We start from the raw sequence: 16,834 nt of genomic DNA on the forward strand, positions 1-16,834 counted from the left end.
GTACTGCACCTGCATAATTTACAAAGTGCTATTCATTGAATCCTAATTTTTATTGTGACATCGCCTTGTTCCCGACCCTGAAATGGTACATTATGGACAGTATGTGTGCAACGATACAAATATTTGACAATCGGCCTCCCTTTTGCTCGCATACAACAAACTAAGTAGGCATTGTACAATTCGTAATGAAGAACAAAATAATCATTCTGTACTCTTTTGGCGCAGCAAGTTGACTGGCAAGAAGATGAAATTACATTTTAGAGAAAACAAACTTCTTTTATAACCTTACTTTTTTTAAAAAGATGCTTTTGCAAAGCAAATCCAAGATTAATCCAAGACCTGATACAGGTTGGTTGAACTCTCGTTAAATTATCTACCCCTTCCCCATTAGTGTACCTAACTGGGGCAGACTGCCCCCTCCCCCAACGAGTCACAACTGATCCCTGACAAACCACCGCTCTTTTTTTTGCTTGTCAGTTTTTTGGCGGACGAAATTGCCGCCCCCCTAGGAAAATCCTAGGTACGCCACTGCCCCTCCCCCTCTAAACAAATAGGTTTTTTTTCATGAAGGACCATATGTAAGCAAGATGAGAGGAGGGGGGGGGGGGGTATTGAACTACATATAAATACACAATACAATAATTGTAATATACGACTTCATGTTTATCAAACATATCACTTCTTACTTGAACACTGACAACATATTTTGACGATTCAGTTTTTCAGCCTCTTTGCATTGAAATTGATAGCACACTTATATCTAAAACAATATATTGCATATTTTTTGTCCTCTCCCAAGTCACACTTGGAATCTATTTGAATTTCCAATATCTTGGATGATGTACTGCTATCTAAGAACAGGCACACATACCCGGTATTCATAGCATCAAGGCATTAAAGAAAAGTAACATGTACGAGGCAAATATTGTATGAAAATGACAACAAAATTTAGAGAAATACATATGAGAGCGGCTCCCAAAAGTTTTTTGCAAATGTACTGGACTATTTCATAATAATAATAATAAGAATAAAAATACATGAAGTAATATTCATCTTCTTGCATAGAGAATACATATATGTATCTCATATCACCTAACACCTCTATTCGCTTCCTTGGATACTATTAACCTGGTTTGAACCCGGCAAGCCTTTACAAATTTTCTGATTGCCCGGGTTGAGTGCAGCACAAAATGGATCAATATCTTGCTGTAGGAAATAACCTCATGGCTGGGATTCGAACCCACAACCCCCTATTTCAAAGTCAGGAGACTGTTCCACTGAGCCACATTGCTCCTCTATAAAGATGGCAGTTCATTCATTTTATTTTACATTACTTGAGAAAGAAAGTCAAAGTATTACATAATACAGAGTTGGGAAAATTATTTATCATTTCAGCTGATTTCCATTATATTTTGTTAATACTAAAAAAAAAAAAATACCTTACAATATTTTTCTGTATGTAGTAGGAATAAATAACTTTTTGTAAAAAATAAATGAATCGGCTGATTTAGATTATAAGGTTTTTTTTTATGATACTGACAATCTTATTTCTATAATACTGATAAATTCATTTTTCTTAAATTATACTGACAATTACAATTATATATCACGGATAACGGAACGAAATACACTGGAATAGTTTCCCACACGTAGAACCTTATTAAAACGGTTTCATGACATTTGCTCTGATGGAAAATCTGCAAGTTAAGCCAAACATAAAACCCAACCTCCAAAATTAAATAAACCCTAATCATTATCTTTACATTTTTCTGAAAAAAAATTTGTTTACGATTCTAACTCTAACCTATGCCCCCTGAGACGTGAAGACCGGAGCAACTGTCGCAGGAGCAAATGTTGTGTCACCTATTACAACAGATATTAATGTTACATAATAGCCAGTATGATCATTATTGTTAGCATCATGATTAGTGCAAGGAATCGTGATAAGAGTGAAAGAGTTAGAGCATTAGTTGACGAAATGAAGGCAGTTCTCTACAAGGCAGAGTATGAAAAATGGAGATATAAAGAGTCCAAAGATGACTCGACTCCTAATTTCAATGACCACGCCCAGTCATTGGGCGCCATGGCAGGAGTGAGGAGTAGGGGGGAACATTCATCCCCCTCCTACCAGTACCTACTGTCCAATTTAAGGGGTACAAGACCACTCTACTCCTTATTTCAATGTCCAATCCTAGCGAGTGAGGATAGTAATGGTAACATTTATCTCTCTCCTACCAGTACCAACTGTCCAATTTAAGGGGTATGAAATCACTCCACTCCCCCTAATTTCAACGTCCATGCCCAGTCACAGGGCATCGTGGCTGGATTGAGGAGCGGAAGGGTAACATTCATCCCCCTCCCATGGTTTCCTACCGTCCATTTCAGGGGCGCATCGTGACCCAACATGGAAACGGTGCTGGTAGAGGTCACAACTGGGTCCCTCAGGTAGACAAGATTATTCACCGGCCACTCCAGGAGGAAAGCATACACTGCTTTAGTCTTGGGACTCGTGGTGTACCTATGATGGAAATATGAATATGCATGATATTAGTTTGTTCAGTGTGTATCATACGTAAGGAAAACATACATACAAATGCACTTTCCGACTTAAATCTCATCGAATTCGAAATTTAAAAAGTGTATAGTATATATAAATAGATGGTATGAAATCATTTTTACGTAAAGGTATATGTGACCATAGCATTACATGAATAACAATCATTGTAAATAAAATTTAAACAATTAGGGTGTCCCTAAAAGTAGTAGCTTAATGAACAGGGGAGCGTTTCATCAATATTTTCATCCGACAAGTTGTCAGATCTGACATCTTTCCATGATTTTGATTGGCTGAGAGGCACTATTCCTATGGTAACTGTCAGATAAAATGGGACTTGTCGGATAAAAGGTCCGACAAGTCCTTTCATGAAACGCCCCCCAGGTCACCCCATGCACATAAAAGTGTGTAGTGTGTATTGACAGGAGCATCAGGAACACTTTTCATGCCTGGTGGAGTACTGGATTTTTTTCTGACAGGCAGATTGACGAATAATAACAGATTGACATAATGATAGGGGTTAAACCATACATTTCTCGGAGGTTCTTGGCACAACTTGCTCACTTTTTCCACTGAAAAAACTACATGTACCATAGTGAAACCTTGAAAGAATTTAACCCAACAATAAAAACTTGTGATCTCTTTGAAACAATTCAACGTTGCGATATGCAATGCTTTTTTCTTTCCAGCTTGCCGATCCTGATTGCCAATTATATTATCAAGTCAACAATAAAATTAATAAATGAAACCTTACCAAACGTTGGGAGTAACAGTATCATTCTGTTTTCTCCATGGCCTTGAAGAGTAGATGCCCTCGCCGTTGACCTTCAGCCACGATCCAATCTGACGAAGCCGCTCCTCAAAGATTGGCATGATCCGACCATCGTGGGTTGGACCAATGTTGAGCAGTAGATTTCCTCCACAGCTGAAATATCAAATTAATTTTTTTATTGATAAATTGACTGATAGGTACATTTGAATAGCACTTAATAATTTATGTTTCGATTAAAGTGCTTCACAATGTCATCATTATTACCCCGTTCATCGGATCCTTGCATGCCCATACACAATGTAAGCACTTTCTCCACTCCCTGGGGAGCATTCAAACGAAAGTTCCATGAATCAATTGCTAGGCATTCCCAATAGGCTTTTACATCCTTCTGGGAACCATTTAGCACCTGGGTGGAGAGTGGCAAAGCATGGATTGACGCCTTGCTAAAGGATGCTAGACGACAAAACGATTAAACACATGACCCTCTCATTACATGGCAAGAGTTACACTACACCACTAGAGTTACACTACACTACACCCACTACACCACAGCTCTTACACATGATCAAAGTAAAGACATCAAAATGATGATACATTCAGAATTTTCTACATGATTAGAATACAAACATTTCAAATTTCAACTTTCAAATGAACATCGATAAAGTTCTAGAGGCAGAAAAATGTTCCTGTTCAAACTGGACACAGAGGAACATCAAAAGTATGTTAAACATGTTTTAATCTATAATTTGAAAAAAGAAATACAAGTGAAATCCTTAACACAAATGTATAGCTATGTAGGCAAATTCTGAATTTGAACAAGATACATTTTCTGAAATATTTGATATGCTCTAAAAGTCCTAATGACAAGGCTTTAAAATCAAATGCATCATTCAGCAAGACCAATATCTTATATAGAATCAGGGTTAAATTATGTCTCCCCGAACAAGTATGTTAGAAACGTTGAAAAGGGAGGAAGCCGTACCTGACGACTCGTATCAAGTGTACTAGAAGCTCTGGTGCAGTCAGATAGCTCCTGAGGGGCTTCTCTCGTGCATAACCCCACCCTCCTTTGGTCACACTCATGGCATCTTCAAATTTGTGTTTCTGAAGAACACCTGGGAATAACGGTAGGTAAAAATAATAGTAGTAATAATAATTGATATATATATCACCTTTTCCAAAGGATACAACGCTCTGTTAATGGCATATGACAAGTTATTTTAAGATGTTTTTAATGGATATTACATGTACATGTTTAATCATCATCACCATCATTGTATCAGCCTTCGTTCTAATCTTCCTCCTTCTCACCATCAATTTCAAGCTTAACCGCTCACAATCGCGGTCACTTGTGTTCATATGTTAATGTTGTTTTTTTTTATGAAGTATATGCTCACACTGTTTTCTTTTGTTCTAATTATGTATTATGATTATACTGTATATATTTTATTATTTTGTATATTGCACATAATATAAATATTTTTGACAATGTATTGTGAATACAGATATAAAAACAAAAGAAACAAACAAATCATCATCCTCATAATACATTACTTAGAAACATGTATCCCAATATGATTTGTTTCTTCCTTAGTTTTTCATTTGTTGCATTAAAATTACTATTTCCGATAATTTTTTCCATCTTTGTTAAATACCCAATCTCTTTAACTTTGTTCCTGTCTCCCTCTCTTCCTCTTATTTCATTTGTCTTGCATTCTAACATGTTCTCACCACATGTACTTTATTCTACCTCTGAGGCTTTCTTCTCATATGCTGGGTATTTCAATTACTTTCATATTTATGTATAATTATTTTGTAGAATAATTTCATTTTGATATTTGCCTATTTCATTCTAAGTTGTATATTTTTTATATGTCTGTATATACCATTTGTAAACTGAATGTAATCAAACCTTTGGCTGCTATTTTCAGTGAATATCTGAAATAAATAAACCATTCAATCAATCAATCATTTCCACCAACATTAACTTCATCATCATCATAATTGATTACTGCCACCTTCACCAATTACCTTCATTATCATCAACACAAAATAACAATTATGAATTTATGTTTTAATTTTGTAAGGTCAGAAATGAGCAGCTCCTTAAATATAATGCGAGATAAATTCCATACAGTGTAATTTTCTACTAAAAAAAAAAAAGTAATTTTTTTTGTGCATTCAATATATCACCAAACACATCATATCCATTCCCTTTTCTACATGTATAAAACAATATCTTCATCTACATGTATCACAAATCATTAACAAGTTGGAATTCATCAATTTTATCAAATCATATCGCACAAACTCTCGCATATAATGTAACAAATTAAAAAGAATTCATAAATCTCATATTTTTGAAGAATTTTATTATTTTACACCCTCTCCAATATTTTTCTCTAAATGCTTTTATTGAAACCTACTTATTGATTGGGTGATCTTCACCTTCAATGTTAACAATAAAACAGAACACTGAATTGCACATTATGCAGACTGACCTGGATCATAACGATCATGGCAAGTGTAGTAGCCTCCATGCTTGCAAGGGCAATCATCACCCCAACGATCATTAACCACTACAGTGTCCTTCACTGGACTGAGAAAAGAGAAAATATAAAGTAATCTAATTTGCTGAACGGGGATCCAGCACAAGAGCAGGGCTCCGTAACACAAAGGTTTGCGATGAATTGCAATTATGAAAATAACGCACTCATTGGCTCCCAGTCAAGACATGTTTAGCATTCTTGTAATATTTAAACACAATGGCCCGTATTCTGAAGTCGGGTTTAAATTAAACTCAGGTTTAAAGTTGTGGTTTAAATATGGGAAGCCAACAGTATAATTTTTTTTATTAAGTTGTATGTTTCTTACGCTTACTGTGCTCTTTCCTGATTCATCGATGGTGAAGACAATCATCTATTTTTACTTCCTAGAAAATTACAAATGATTTGAGAGCCAAATGAGCTGAAGTATGACATCCCTACTGTTAGTGATTTATGTAACAATTGGCTATCCATACTTAAACCACAACTACCTGAGTTTAAGTTAAACCCGACTTCAGAATACGGGCCTGAGAAATTGCAAGCGCTGAAAAACTATATTACTCTCACACCCATACACACATCCATACCCCACCACACATATACAGATGTGGGCCGACAGATTTTTTTTCTAAACAAGTGGAATGCCTCTGGCCGTCTCACCTGCATCACGCGGTTCAATATAGCAGCAGTGCTGGCTTTGAATACTACTCTAACTCACACAAGATGTTCAGTGATACATGGTTACTCTTATGTCCACTTTTTATGAACTAGACCAATAAACTTACAGAGATATGATGGTTATTCAACAAAAAACCCCAACATGGCCAAAGTTCATTGACCTTACATGACCTTTGACCTTGATCATGTGACCTGAAACTCGCACAGGATGTTCAGTGATACTTGATTACTCTTATGTACAAGTTTCATGAATCAGATCCATAAACTTTCAAAGTTTTGATGGTAATTCAACTGATACACCCAATTCGGCCAAAGTTCATTGACCTTTGACCTTGGTCATGTGACCTGAAACGCGCACAGGATGTTCAGTGATATTTGATTACTCATATGTCCAAGTTTAATGAAGTAGACCAATAAACTTTCAAAGTTATGATGGTAATTCAACAGATACCCCCGATTCGGCCAAAGTTCATTGACCCTAAATGACCTTTGACCTTGATCATGAGACCTGAAACTTGCACAAAATATTCAGTGATGCTTGATTACTATTATGTCCAAGTTTCATGAATCAGATCCATAAACTTTCAAAGTTATGATGGGAATTCAACAGATATCCCCAATTCGGCCAAAGTTCATTGACCCTAAATGACCTTTGACCTTGGTCATGTGACGTGAAACTCATGCAGGATGTTCAGTGATACTTGATTAACCTTATGTCCAAGTTTCATGAACTAGGTCCATATATTTTCTAAGTTATGATGACATTTCAAAAACTTAACCTCAGGTTAAGATTTCGATGTTGATTCCTCCAACATGGTCTAAGTTCATTGACCCTAAATGACCTTTGACCTTGGTCATGTGACATGAAACTTTAATAGGATGTTCAGTAATACTTGATTAACCTTATGGCCAAGTTTCATGAACTAGGTCCATATACTTTCTAAGTTATGATGTCATTTCAAAAACTTAACCTCAGGTTAAGATTTGATGTTGACGCCGCCGCCGTCGCCGCCGTTGGAAAAGCGGCGCCTATACAGTCAGACTGCAGGTCCCAAGAAAGTGGCTTCTTTCATCCAAGTGATATTCATGACTTGAGTTGTTTTGCATATTTAATGAGCTTGATGCGGACCAAAACACCTCTTTTCATTCGATCATTGCTGCTCTAATTGTGCATCGAATTTCATGAATTTGGTACCATTGTAAAGAAGAAGAATCATTCTTTTAGGTCATGTGTTTGGATTTATTCAAAGATTTTGTAATATAGGTTAAAATTTTGATCTAAAATATGCTACAAAATAAATATTTTCACCTGACAAAAGCTGCTATTTTCACACTTTATTTATGTTTGAGCCCAAATGATTTTTATATCATGATAAAGCTGAATATGTATGCTTTGAAATGATATAGGTTTCAAAATAAGAATTGGTTTAATCGGGTCAAGATCACACTTTTCATTTGCCAAGTACATAAAGCAGTTTGAAAACAAGAATACTGCACTCTGATTGGTCAAAGAGACCACCCAGTGGCAAATTCCAACAGTTCCAGTGCCTGGGTTCGTGGGAAGGTCACACTTCCCATGTGGTAATCTCCTCAAATACCCCGCGCCTGTTGTTCTGTGAATCTTATCCAGCCAATCAGGACTCTGGATTTCATGCAAGTACAAAATTTCAGAAATCTCGTCTTGTACCTTGGTGGGAAAAGTGTGATCTTGACCCGATTAAAAGGTGCCGCATATCAAGAGTGGCATTGTGAGAAAGTACAGAAGTTCAGCTTTATGGTGATATAGATATCATTGAGGCTCAAAATAAAAAATTTTGCACAATTTGCAAAAGAAAACAGAGGAAGAAAATTCAGTTTTGAGGCACACTTTCAGGCCAGAAATTTACTTATTTAACAAAATATTGTATACAAAATAAATGACCAATATGAAAGAGTAACTTTTACTCTATCTGATGGTGCAATAATATTTCATTTAACTTGAGGTTAAAACAGGTAAATTCTTAGAGAAAGAAAATCTCACGAATCACGAGATTTTGCAAGGAGGAGGATTCAGCCACGAGATGATTTGGATGAATCTGGCCTTTTTGCTCATTAGCATAGGGACCTGCGGTCTGACTGAATAGTCTCACTCTGCTTCGCAGGTGAGACACTAAATGGAAAAAGATTTTTTTTCCCATGACAACCTAACATCTTACCTGTCACTATATAGCCAAGCAAGAAATTCTCTGCTCTTCTAGAAATTATTAGAATTATACAGAAATTTGACTTTTTTCAGCACAGACTTTAATTGGATGTCAGAATAAGGGCCAGTGTCTCCCCCCCCTGGCAACCAAACATTTTAATACCTGTCATTGTATAGCCAAGCAAGGAATTCTGTGCTCTTCCAGTAATCACTGTTAGCTGTTCCGGACCCGTCTGTCCATATGACCTCTGGCTTGTACCGATTCACTAGGTCATACAGGTCTGGGCTTTGAACTCTCTGGGGAAATGGCATTGAAATTCATTTGGGTCAATATTGATTCATAATAATAATCATAATGCATACAATTTGTAGAGCGCACTTTCCATCTTAAAAACATGCTTAAGGCCCTACAAATTATAGAAAGGGAGAAAAAAAGTACATAGCAAATTTGAAGCATAAAAAGATAGCATTTAATACATAGATGATTGCCATGAAAATACAGGCACTCACTTTGTTTGTGCAGCAGTGAAATCTATTTTAAAAACTCCAAGATTCAGATCAATAAAATTGTATGGTAGTACTTTTTTGTTTTGTTTTCTTAAAAAGTTATAATAATAATAAAGTGGATAAATATATATCTGTTTGTGATCAAAACATATAAATTATCAAAACAAAAACACGCTACATAACATAACGTAAGATATGTAACTGATTTTGATAGTGCTGACTCAATTCAAAATCATATTTGAAAATGAAAATGCAGAAGACTGGTACTCACATCTCTGTATTCTGTAGTAGTGAAGCCATTGGCTTTGTCTTTGAGAAACAGGGGATTGAACCACTCAAAGAGGGAGTAGTACAGGCCAAAGTGGACGTCCGTATTGTTGCGGATACCGGCTGCAAGTTCCCCTGATTCAAAGAGAGAATAGAAATCAAAATATTCATTTAACAAGGGTCATTAAAACATTAAACAAAGCAAGATTGAAGTCTGCAACGGCAATTAAATTGCCTAATAATAATAATAATAATATAGGATATTTATATTGCGCACATTTCCACCTTGTTAGGTGCTCAAGGCGCTCCTATATTACCCGGCTAAGCTAGGCGTTCATAGCGCACACAGCTGCTTAAGGAATTACTTCCTACCGGTACCCATTTACCTCACCTGGGTCGAGTGCAGCACATCGTGGATCAGTTTCTTGCTGAAGGAAATTACGCCATGGCTGGGATTCGAACCCACGACCCTCTGTTTCAAAGTCCGAAGACTAATCCACTGGGCCACATCGCTCCACATAGTATACATGGAGTCAAATCCGTTTTGACGGCTATCTGTCTTTAATGTAAACCTGTTTAGCGGTGACCAAAATGGTCTCACATAAAAAAGAATGTGTTATAGAACCTTCTACAAAGGCCACCTGTCTTCGGTGGATACTGCTTCCTAGCCATGGCATGTTTTCCTTCAGCAAGAAGTTTGCATACTTTGTGCTGCCCTCAACCCAGATGAGGTGAGTGGGTGCCCGGTAGGAAGAAATTCTTTGAATTCTTTGCCCCCCCCTGGGGTAACCCAGGGGGGGGGGGCACTTCGATTGACAAGTGGATACCATGCGCTACCATGGATCTCGAAAAGCAACCTAAACACGTAATTTCCATATTCTGAAAATGCAGCCCTTAACAAGTATTGGCGTGTGAAACCCTACCCTTAACAAGTATTGGAAACAAAACGATACTCTTGGAAAGTATTCCCTGAATTGAACCCTAATCAAGTACAGCGATATTTCAATTGTTATGTCATGGATGTCGGTCGTCGGATTTACCTTTATACCTTCATCTACAGACCCACCTCCCACACCTCGTGCAAATTGTACTCTAAACACGTAGTATTGACTCTTCGGGCAAAAAGTACATCCTTTATAAAACATTTCAGTCTGGATTTTTTATACCCTCGCAAATTTGACCCTAAACACGTAGCTTTCCTAGCAAAAATAGATACCCCTTTTTCATTATTTTAGAGATTTTGACACCCTTATCACATTACGTACATAACATGCCCTATTTTGAAAAAGACATCCTTTTCGCGTGTTTTTGGGGTCGCGCATGGTATCCACTCGTCAATGTCAGTGGCCCCCCGGTGGGGTAAAAATAATACATGGCCCGGTGGGAGAACTGTTTTTGGAACAGAAGTGCCTGCCCTGGGTAAATATACTGTAAAATTATACTTTTTCTGTTTCACTGGGGTGGCCTTAATAGACAAATTAGTCTGTAGATGTGTTGGAAATGATTTCTGGATTCATGAAGTTATAATATCAAGCATTTTAAGCATGACTTTTAGTCAGACTGACACCTTTGTGAAACACACACACTAACAGGCTTACAGAAAGGTTTCTTTGCAGAGGAGTAGCACCACTTACTTGGTACTGAAAAATAAGTCTTGTTTTACTTACCAACAAGATCTCTTTTTGGTCCTACATCCATAGAGTTCCAGTTCCAGGAAGAATTCGAAGGCCAGTTAGTAAATCCCTCGTGATGCTTGCTCGTCAGAACACAATACCTGTTAAATATTCAGTTTATTTATCTATTTATTCGTTTGTTTAAAAACAGGGAAGCCCATTCAACAATATGATGGTCTCCCATGGGGTGATGTATATACATCCATACAAGATGGTTATCCACACAAATAGAGCTAACTGAACAAAATATACATAAATAAAACAGGATATAAACGAACACTGTTCACTTACATCCCACCATTATTTTCTGTTCCCACTTTCCGAGAAACCATTTTCTATAAAAAAATGATGACCTTACTTTGCCCCAGAAGCCTTGATGATTTCTGCCCACTGAGCAGGATCAAAGAACTCGGTCGTGAAGTCTCGGGCAAAGTCTGCGTAGGTGAAACCGGGTCGGTAATTCTTCTTCATGAAGTCTATCACCAGGGAATACGGTTTGTCCCCCTTCCATCGGTACCAAAACCATTCGCTGAAGAAGCTTGGAACAGAGTACACCCCCCAATGCATGAAGATCCCAAACTTTGCCTCATCGTACCTTTAAGGATGAAAGTAGAAATAATGAAATATGTCAAGCAGCTAGGCCTATATAAGGGGAAAGGGAGAGGTGGTGAATAGAAGGTATGTTGCCAATATATAAATTGAAGGGGAATAAAACCTTGGGAATAAGTAGGCTTGTGTCGAAACAGAAAAATCAAAGAATAAGAACAAAGAAAGTTGAGAAAAATCGGACAAATAATGAGAAGGTTATGAGAATTTCAATGTTGCAATCACTAATGCTATGGAGATCCTCCCTTTGGCAATGCGACAAGGATGTGTGATGTCACATGTGAACAACTTTCTCTCTGATGGACTATAGAATACCCTCAAAATGTCTCTTTCTGCTTTTTCTTGTGGTGATACAAACTCTTTATCCATGATGTATTCTTTAAAAATCTGTAGGCCTATTACATGCCCTCCTATAGAAAGAACACGATATACTGATAGATGTGATAAAAGAGGCAATTTAAGTGAAATATATACTAAAATAACAGGGAGAGTTGTTCATAAGTAACATTACACATCTTTGTCGCATTGCCAATTTGAGGAACTCTACAGCATTAGTGATCGCAATATTAAAATGCTAATAACTTTCTCATTATTTGTCCGATTTTTCTAAAACTTTCGATGATCTGTTTCTTTGATTTCTCTATTTTCACACAAGCTATCTTGTTCTAAAGGTTCATTCTCCTTTAAATATTTATATAACGTCTTTCCATTATCAAGCTCAAGGCAATTAACAAAAATAAGACAAAAAATAAAATTCTGCTCTCCAAGTGCCTACAAACATATAAAGGGGTATTAATGAGAAAACAGATATGATTTTAGCTTGTTTTTGAATACTCGTAGTGAAGTACATAAATGGATATTGATAGGGAGACTATTCCAGATATTGGGACCAGTGAAGCTAATTCATTGCTCGCCTTTCATTTTAAGACATTGTAAACAAAAAGGATTTTATCTAGAATGTAGTGAATATTCTTTCAGTTTCATCTCATCCAACATTCAATTTAGATTGAAATTACAATATTATCCATAACAGAACATTTTTGCAACGATTTTGTTTGTAAAATTTGACTTGATGTAACATCCAATATGACATAGGATCAAAACAGGGTGACCAGATTTCACAAAATGAAATACGGGACAATCGACAAAAAGGATCAACATAGATACAGTGTTAGACTTGTGAAAAAATATAAGAATTGAAAGGGAGGGTAAACGAAAGAATGGAGGAGAGAAAGTAAAGACAAAAGAAAAGAGATGAATTAAAAAGAAAGAAAGAAAAACGAACTGAAGGGGAAAATGAAGAGAAAAAATTTAAAAAGTTAGAATAAAAGAAGGATGAAAGAAAGAATAAAAGAGAAAGAAAGGGTGTTCGTCATTCTTTGAAATGAATATAGAAAGAAAGGACAATGAATAAATGTGCGAAAGACAAAATAAAGGAGAGAAAGGAAAAAAGAAAATAAGAAAAATGGGGTGAAAAGAAAGAATGAAGGAAAGAAAAATGTTTCCTTCATTCTTTGGAAGAAAGAAAGAAACAAAGAAAGAAAGAAACGGGAAGCGAGGAAGGAAGAGGGGAAGAAAGGAAGGAAGGAAGGAAGGAAGGGAAAGAAATGATAAGGGAAAAGAATTAGAAAGAAATATATAATAAATAATGAAAGAGAGGGAGGAAAGAATGAAGGGAAGAGAGAATGAAAGAAAGAGAAAATAATGGAAGGAGAGAAAGAACAAAAAAAGAGAGAAAGGGAGAAGGAAGCAAAGAAAAGTTTAAGGAAAGAAAGATGAATTTAGGAAATAAAAAATGAAATTTAATAAAGGAAAGTAACAGAAAGAAGGAAAGAAAGACAAATGAACAGAGAGAGAGAAAGGTTCAGGAAAAAAAGATCGGAAATAAAGATAGATGGAACAAAAAAGGGCAAGCAGGAAGGATATAAAGATGAACAAAGAATGATACAAAAGAAAGAAAGAGGAAAAAAGTTCAAAATTCAAGCAAACAAAAAATCCAGTCATCTAACAAAAATCATAATGATATTTGGTGCTTTTTAATACATTCTTAGAATTTTGAAAAACTAAAATGTTTTAGACAATAAAATTTCAAAGTAAAACATTTTCAAACTTAAAAATTAGATGGAACATAGCGGCATCATACACAACAAGACTCAAAACGAAAGCTGAAACAACAAGATCTAGTCACGGTTATGAAAACTCAATAATTTGTTCCACCGATTACACCTCCAAATTGGTTTCATTGTTATCTTTGCTTCGTCAGCTGTTGGTTAATTGATTTAAATTCATCACTTTTATTAACTACATTTTGTTCAATATTCTTAAATAAGGGACAAATAGGCATCCCGTGAAGGGTTTGTCGGGACGCCGGGACAAAGGGGCAAAATACGGGACAATCCCGGGAAATACGGGACGTCTGGTCACCCAGGATCAAAATCTAGTATTATTAGAGTTTAAAGAGAAATGCCAGTAGTTGCAGTAAACACTGATTTCATGAGAAAGTCTGAAAAACCAGGCTTAATTGTCAGTATATCATCAAGGATCTATATCTGGTACAGTTACATAAACTGAACTTTGTGAAATCTTGAAATCTACGCTGAAAAATGTTCACACTGAAGATCACCAACACAAATAGGCACACGTGGGACAGTGTATTATTATTGCTGGAATAAAGACCCGACGGAAGTGACCGAATCCGCGCGCTTATTTCTCAGCAATTACACAATTTCTTCCAGAATGCTTTGGCACTTATTTTTTATTCATACAAACAGACACTTGTGTGGTCATTATATTAGATTCTGTAAAAAGTCATTTTGAGATCGTTACCACGTTACCAAAACTGGAACTTATCTTTAAAACAAATCTTCAGATGAATACTATTTCTTATCTATCATTTACAAATCAGTTTCAAATTTTCTATTGTTTAGACCTAGATCTATGCATTATCTAAAACATTATTTTATTCCATTTTGCAATTTACTATTGATTTCAGCTTTTTTATATTACCTTTTTTTTAAATAAAATCTCTAATATCTTCATTCATTTCATTATATCATTATCATTATTTAATGATAATGATAATGATATAATGATAATGATATAATTATCATTATCATTAAATAATGATAATGATATAATGAAATGAATTATTATCATTATCATGATAATTGAATAATGATAATGATAATAATTCATTTCATTATATCATTATCATTATTTAATGATAATGATATAATGATAATTATGTCATTATCATTATATCATTATCATTATTTAATTTCATTCTCTATTTCTATATTATCATCATTTATTATAAAAATTATTAATAATGCATTTTTTGGGGGGGCACATGGGGAGTGGGAGGTCCAGATTCATACCCCCCACTCCCAGTGTATTTTCATCCCAGAAGAGTTTTTACCATGCTGGTATTGGTCTCGAATCGATGGAATCCCAGTTAGGTTGATATCTTGTCGCACAAAGACTCAAAGGGATGGTCAATATGAGGCACAACAAGCTGGCACAGAGTATTGACGACTTCATGGTGGTCTGTAGCACAAATGAAACAGATATAATTGTAAGAAAGTACAATAGTACCTAGCAGCTCATCAACCTTGTGACAAACAAACTGAATACTGAGATTATTTGGGTGTGGAAACGACCCACAACGAAAACAACAACAACGTAAGTATTTATTGATGAAATACAGTATACAACTATATACACAACTGGTGTATTTCAAATTCTAACATTTAGACTATTTTGGTCTTCTGAAAAACATAGGCCTATGATATATACTCACAAGGGCGGAAATCTCTCAACAAAGGTAGGGGGACCAGGGGCTGGAAAATTCGACAAGCAAAAAAAAAAGAGAGAAAAAAGAAGGTTACAACTTACAACCCAAAAAGGTCAGTCATCTCCTCCAAAATAAATGTTTTATTTTCGAATTTTAATGATGTATTTATTTCCATCATAAAAGACAAAAAATAGGGGGGAAATTTGATATTGTGTCCCCCCCCACTATTTTGGATAGGGACGTGCCACCCTGGGATTTCCGCCCATGGCATGATACTCAATAATTTAACGTTTGTGCCAGAGAAATTTGCTGGTGACTAGTAGTGGCAGTGCCTAGACGGCAGACAGTATGGCCTAGACTGTGATGCATGATGATGATCATGTTTCTCATTTATTTTTCTAGTAGTAGGCCTAGATCCATATAATCAATATTGAGCGGATCACAATTCACGCCTCATTCCATAATTTCCATCCCATCCGGCCAGGCAGCGCAGCCTATGCTAACACCTCGCCTCGGTGCGAAAAGTGGCTTGCGTGCGCGTGGCGCTGGATATGGGGCGGGGACGACGCTAGCCAGCCAGGCCAGGCTAGGCGGCGCGGCCCGCGGGGGCGCGGCGCCGGTACCGCTATTAAGTATTAGTCCTGTTGGCATTTTCACGCCCACGTACCGTATGGCAAAAGTATAGTGAAAATCCACATAGATCTACTCATAAATACACTTTACCCGTAATTTCCTTTATCAAAGCTGATCTTAATTCATGGATTTCATGGCTTTTGTTGAAGAATGAACGTCCTCTCAGCCTCAGGATCAGCTCATGGCCTGGGAGTTTTGCAAGTCACATGATTCCGTATTACTATTATTATTATGGCACGTGACAGAGTTTCATAGTTTAACATTTCATACACTATCGATAGAAATAGATATCTCAACTTGGCGTGCCCTCAACTTGATAATCATTGCTCTGATTAGTATTTTCTATGAAAATAATTAAAACAATTTGTTTTATTTATTAATAGTTTGAATCAAAGAGATTAATGAAATTAAGTTTTACTTTAGGTTAGTTTATTGCATAAGAATTACAGTGTCTGCGAATAATTCTAATTTTTTAAATCACATGACCATGCAGAGATATCCGTCTTGATGACTCGAGCTCGATCGACTGTCGTGGTAAGGTAAGTTGTCTTGTCTTTCCGTTGTCGTTAATGCCAACAATCAAAGTGTTTTTATTATGGCAAAGTTGAAAAACAAGTTGACTT

General features: G+C 36.2%; 1 protein-coding gene across 3 annotated transcripts; it reads right to left on the reverse strand.

Moving 5' to 3' along the window:
* Positions 1–646: 646 nt before the first annotated feature.
* On the reverse strand, positions 647–16,416 carry LOC121422219 (alpha-L-fucosidase-like). Of its 3 annotated transcripts, XM_041617127.1 has the most exons (11): positions 16,302–16,416; positions 15,585–15,624; positions 15,204–15,331; positions 11,538–11,774; positions 11,174–11,280; positions 9,511–9,641; positions 8,896–9,029; positions 5,828–5,925; positions 4,309–4,441; positions 3,309–3,479; positions 647–2,518 (listed from the first exon to the last, which is right to left on the reverse strand). In XM_041617127.1, the coding sequence occupies exons 3-11, from the start codon at positions 15,323–15,325 to the stop codon at positions 2,269–2,271; spliced, it is 1,383 nt and encodes a 460-aa protein (XP_041473061.1). In that variant the 5' UTR covers positions 15,326–15,331; positions 15,585–15,624; positions 16,302–16,416; the 3' UTR covers positions 647–2,268. The 3 variants fall into 3 exon arrangements, with proteins under 3 accessions (XP_041473061.1, XP_041473060.1, XP_041473063.1); XM_041617126.1 differs by lacking the exon at positions 15,585–15,624; XM_041617129.1 differs by lacking the exons at positions 15,204–15,331; positions 15,585–15,624.
* Between the last annotated feature and the right edge of the window lie 418 nt (positions 16,417–16,834).

This window comes from Lytechinus variegatus, chromosome 10 (assembly GCF_018143015.1).
Source record: "Lytechinus variegatus isolate NC3 chromosome 10, Lvar_3.0, whole genome shotgun sequence".
NCBI lineage: Eukaryota > Metazoa > Echinodermata > Echinoidea > Temnopleuroida > Toxopneustidae > Lytechinus > Lytechinus variegatus.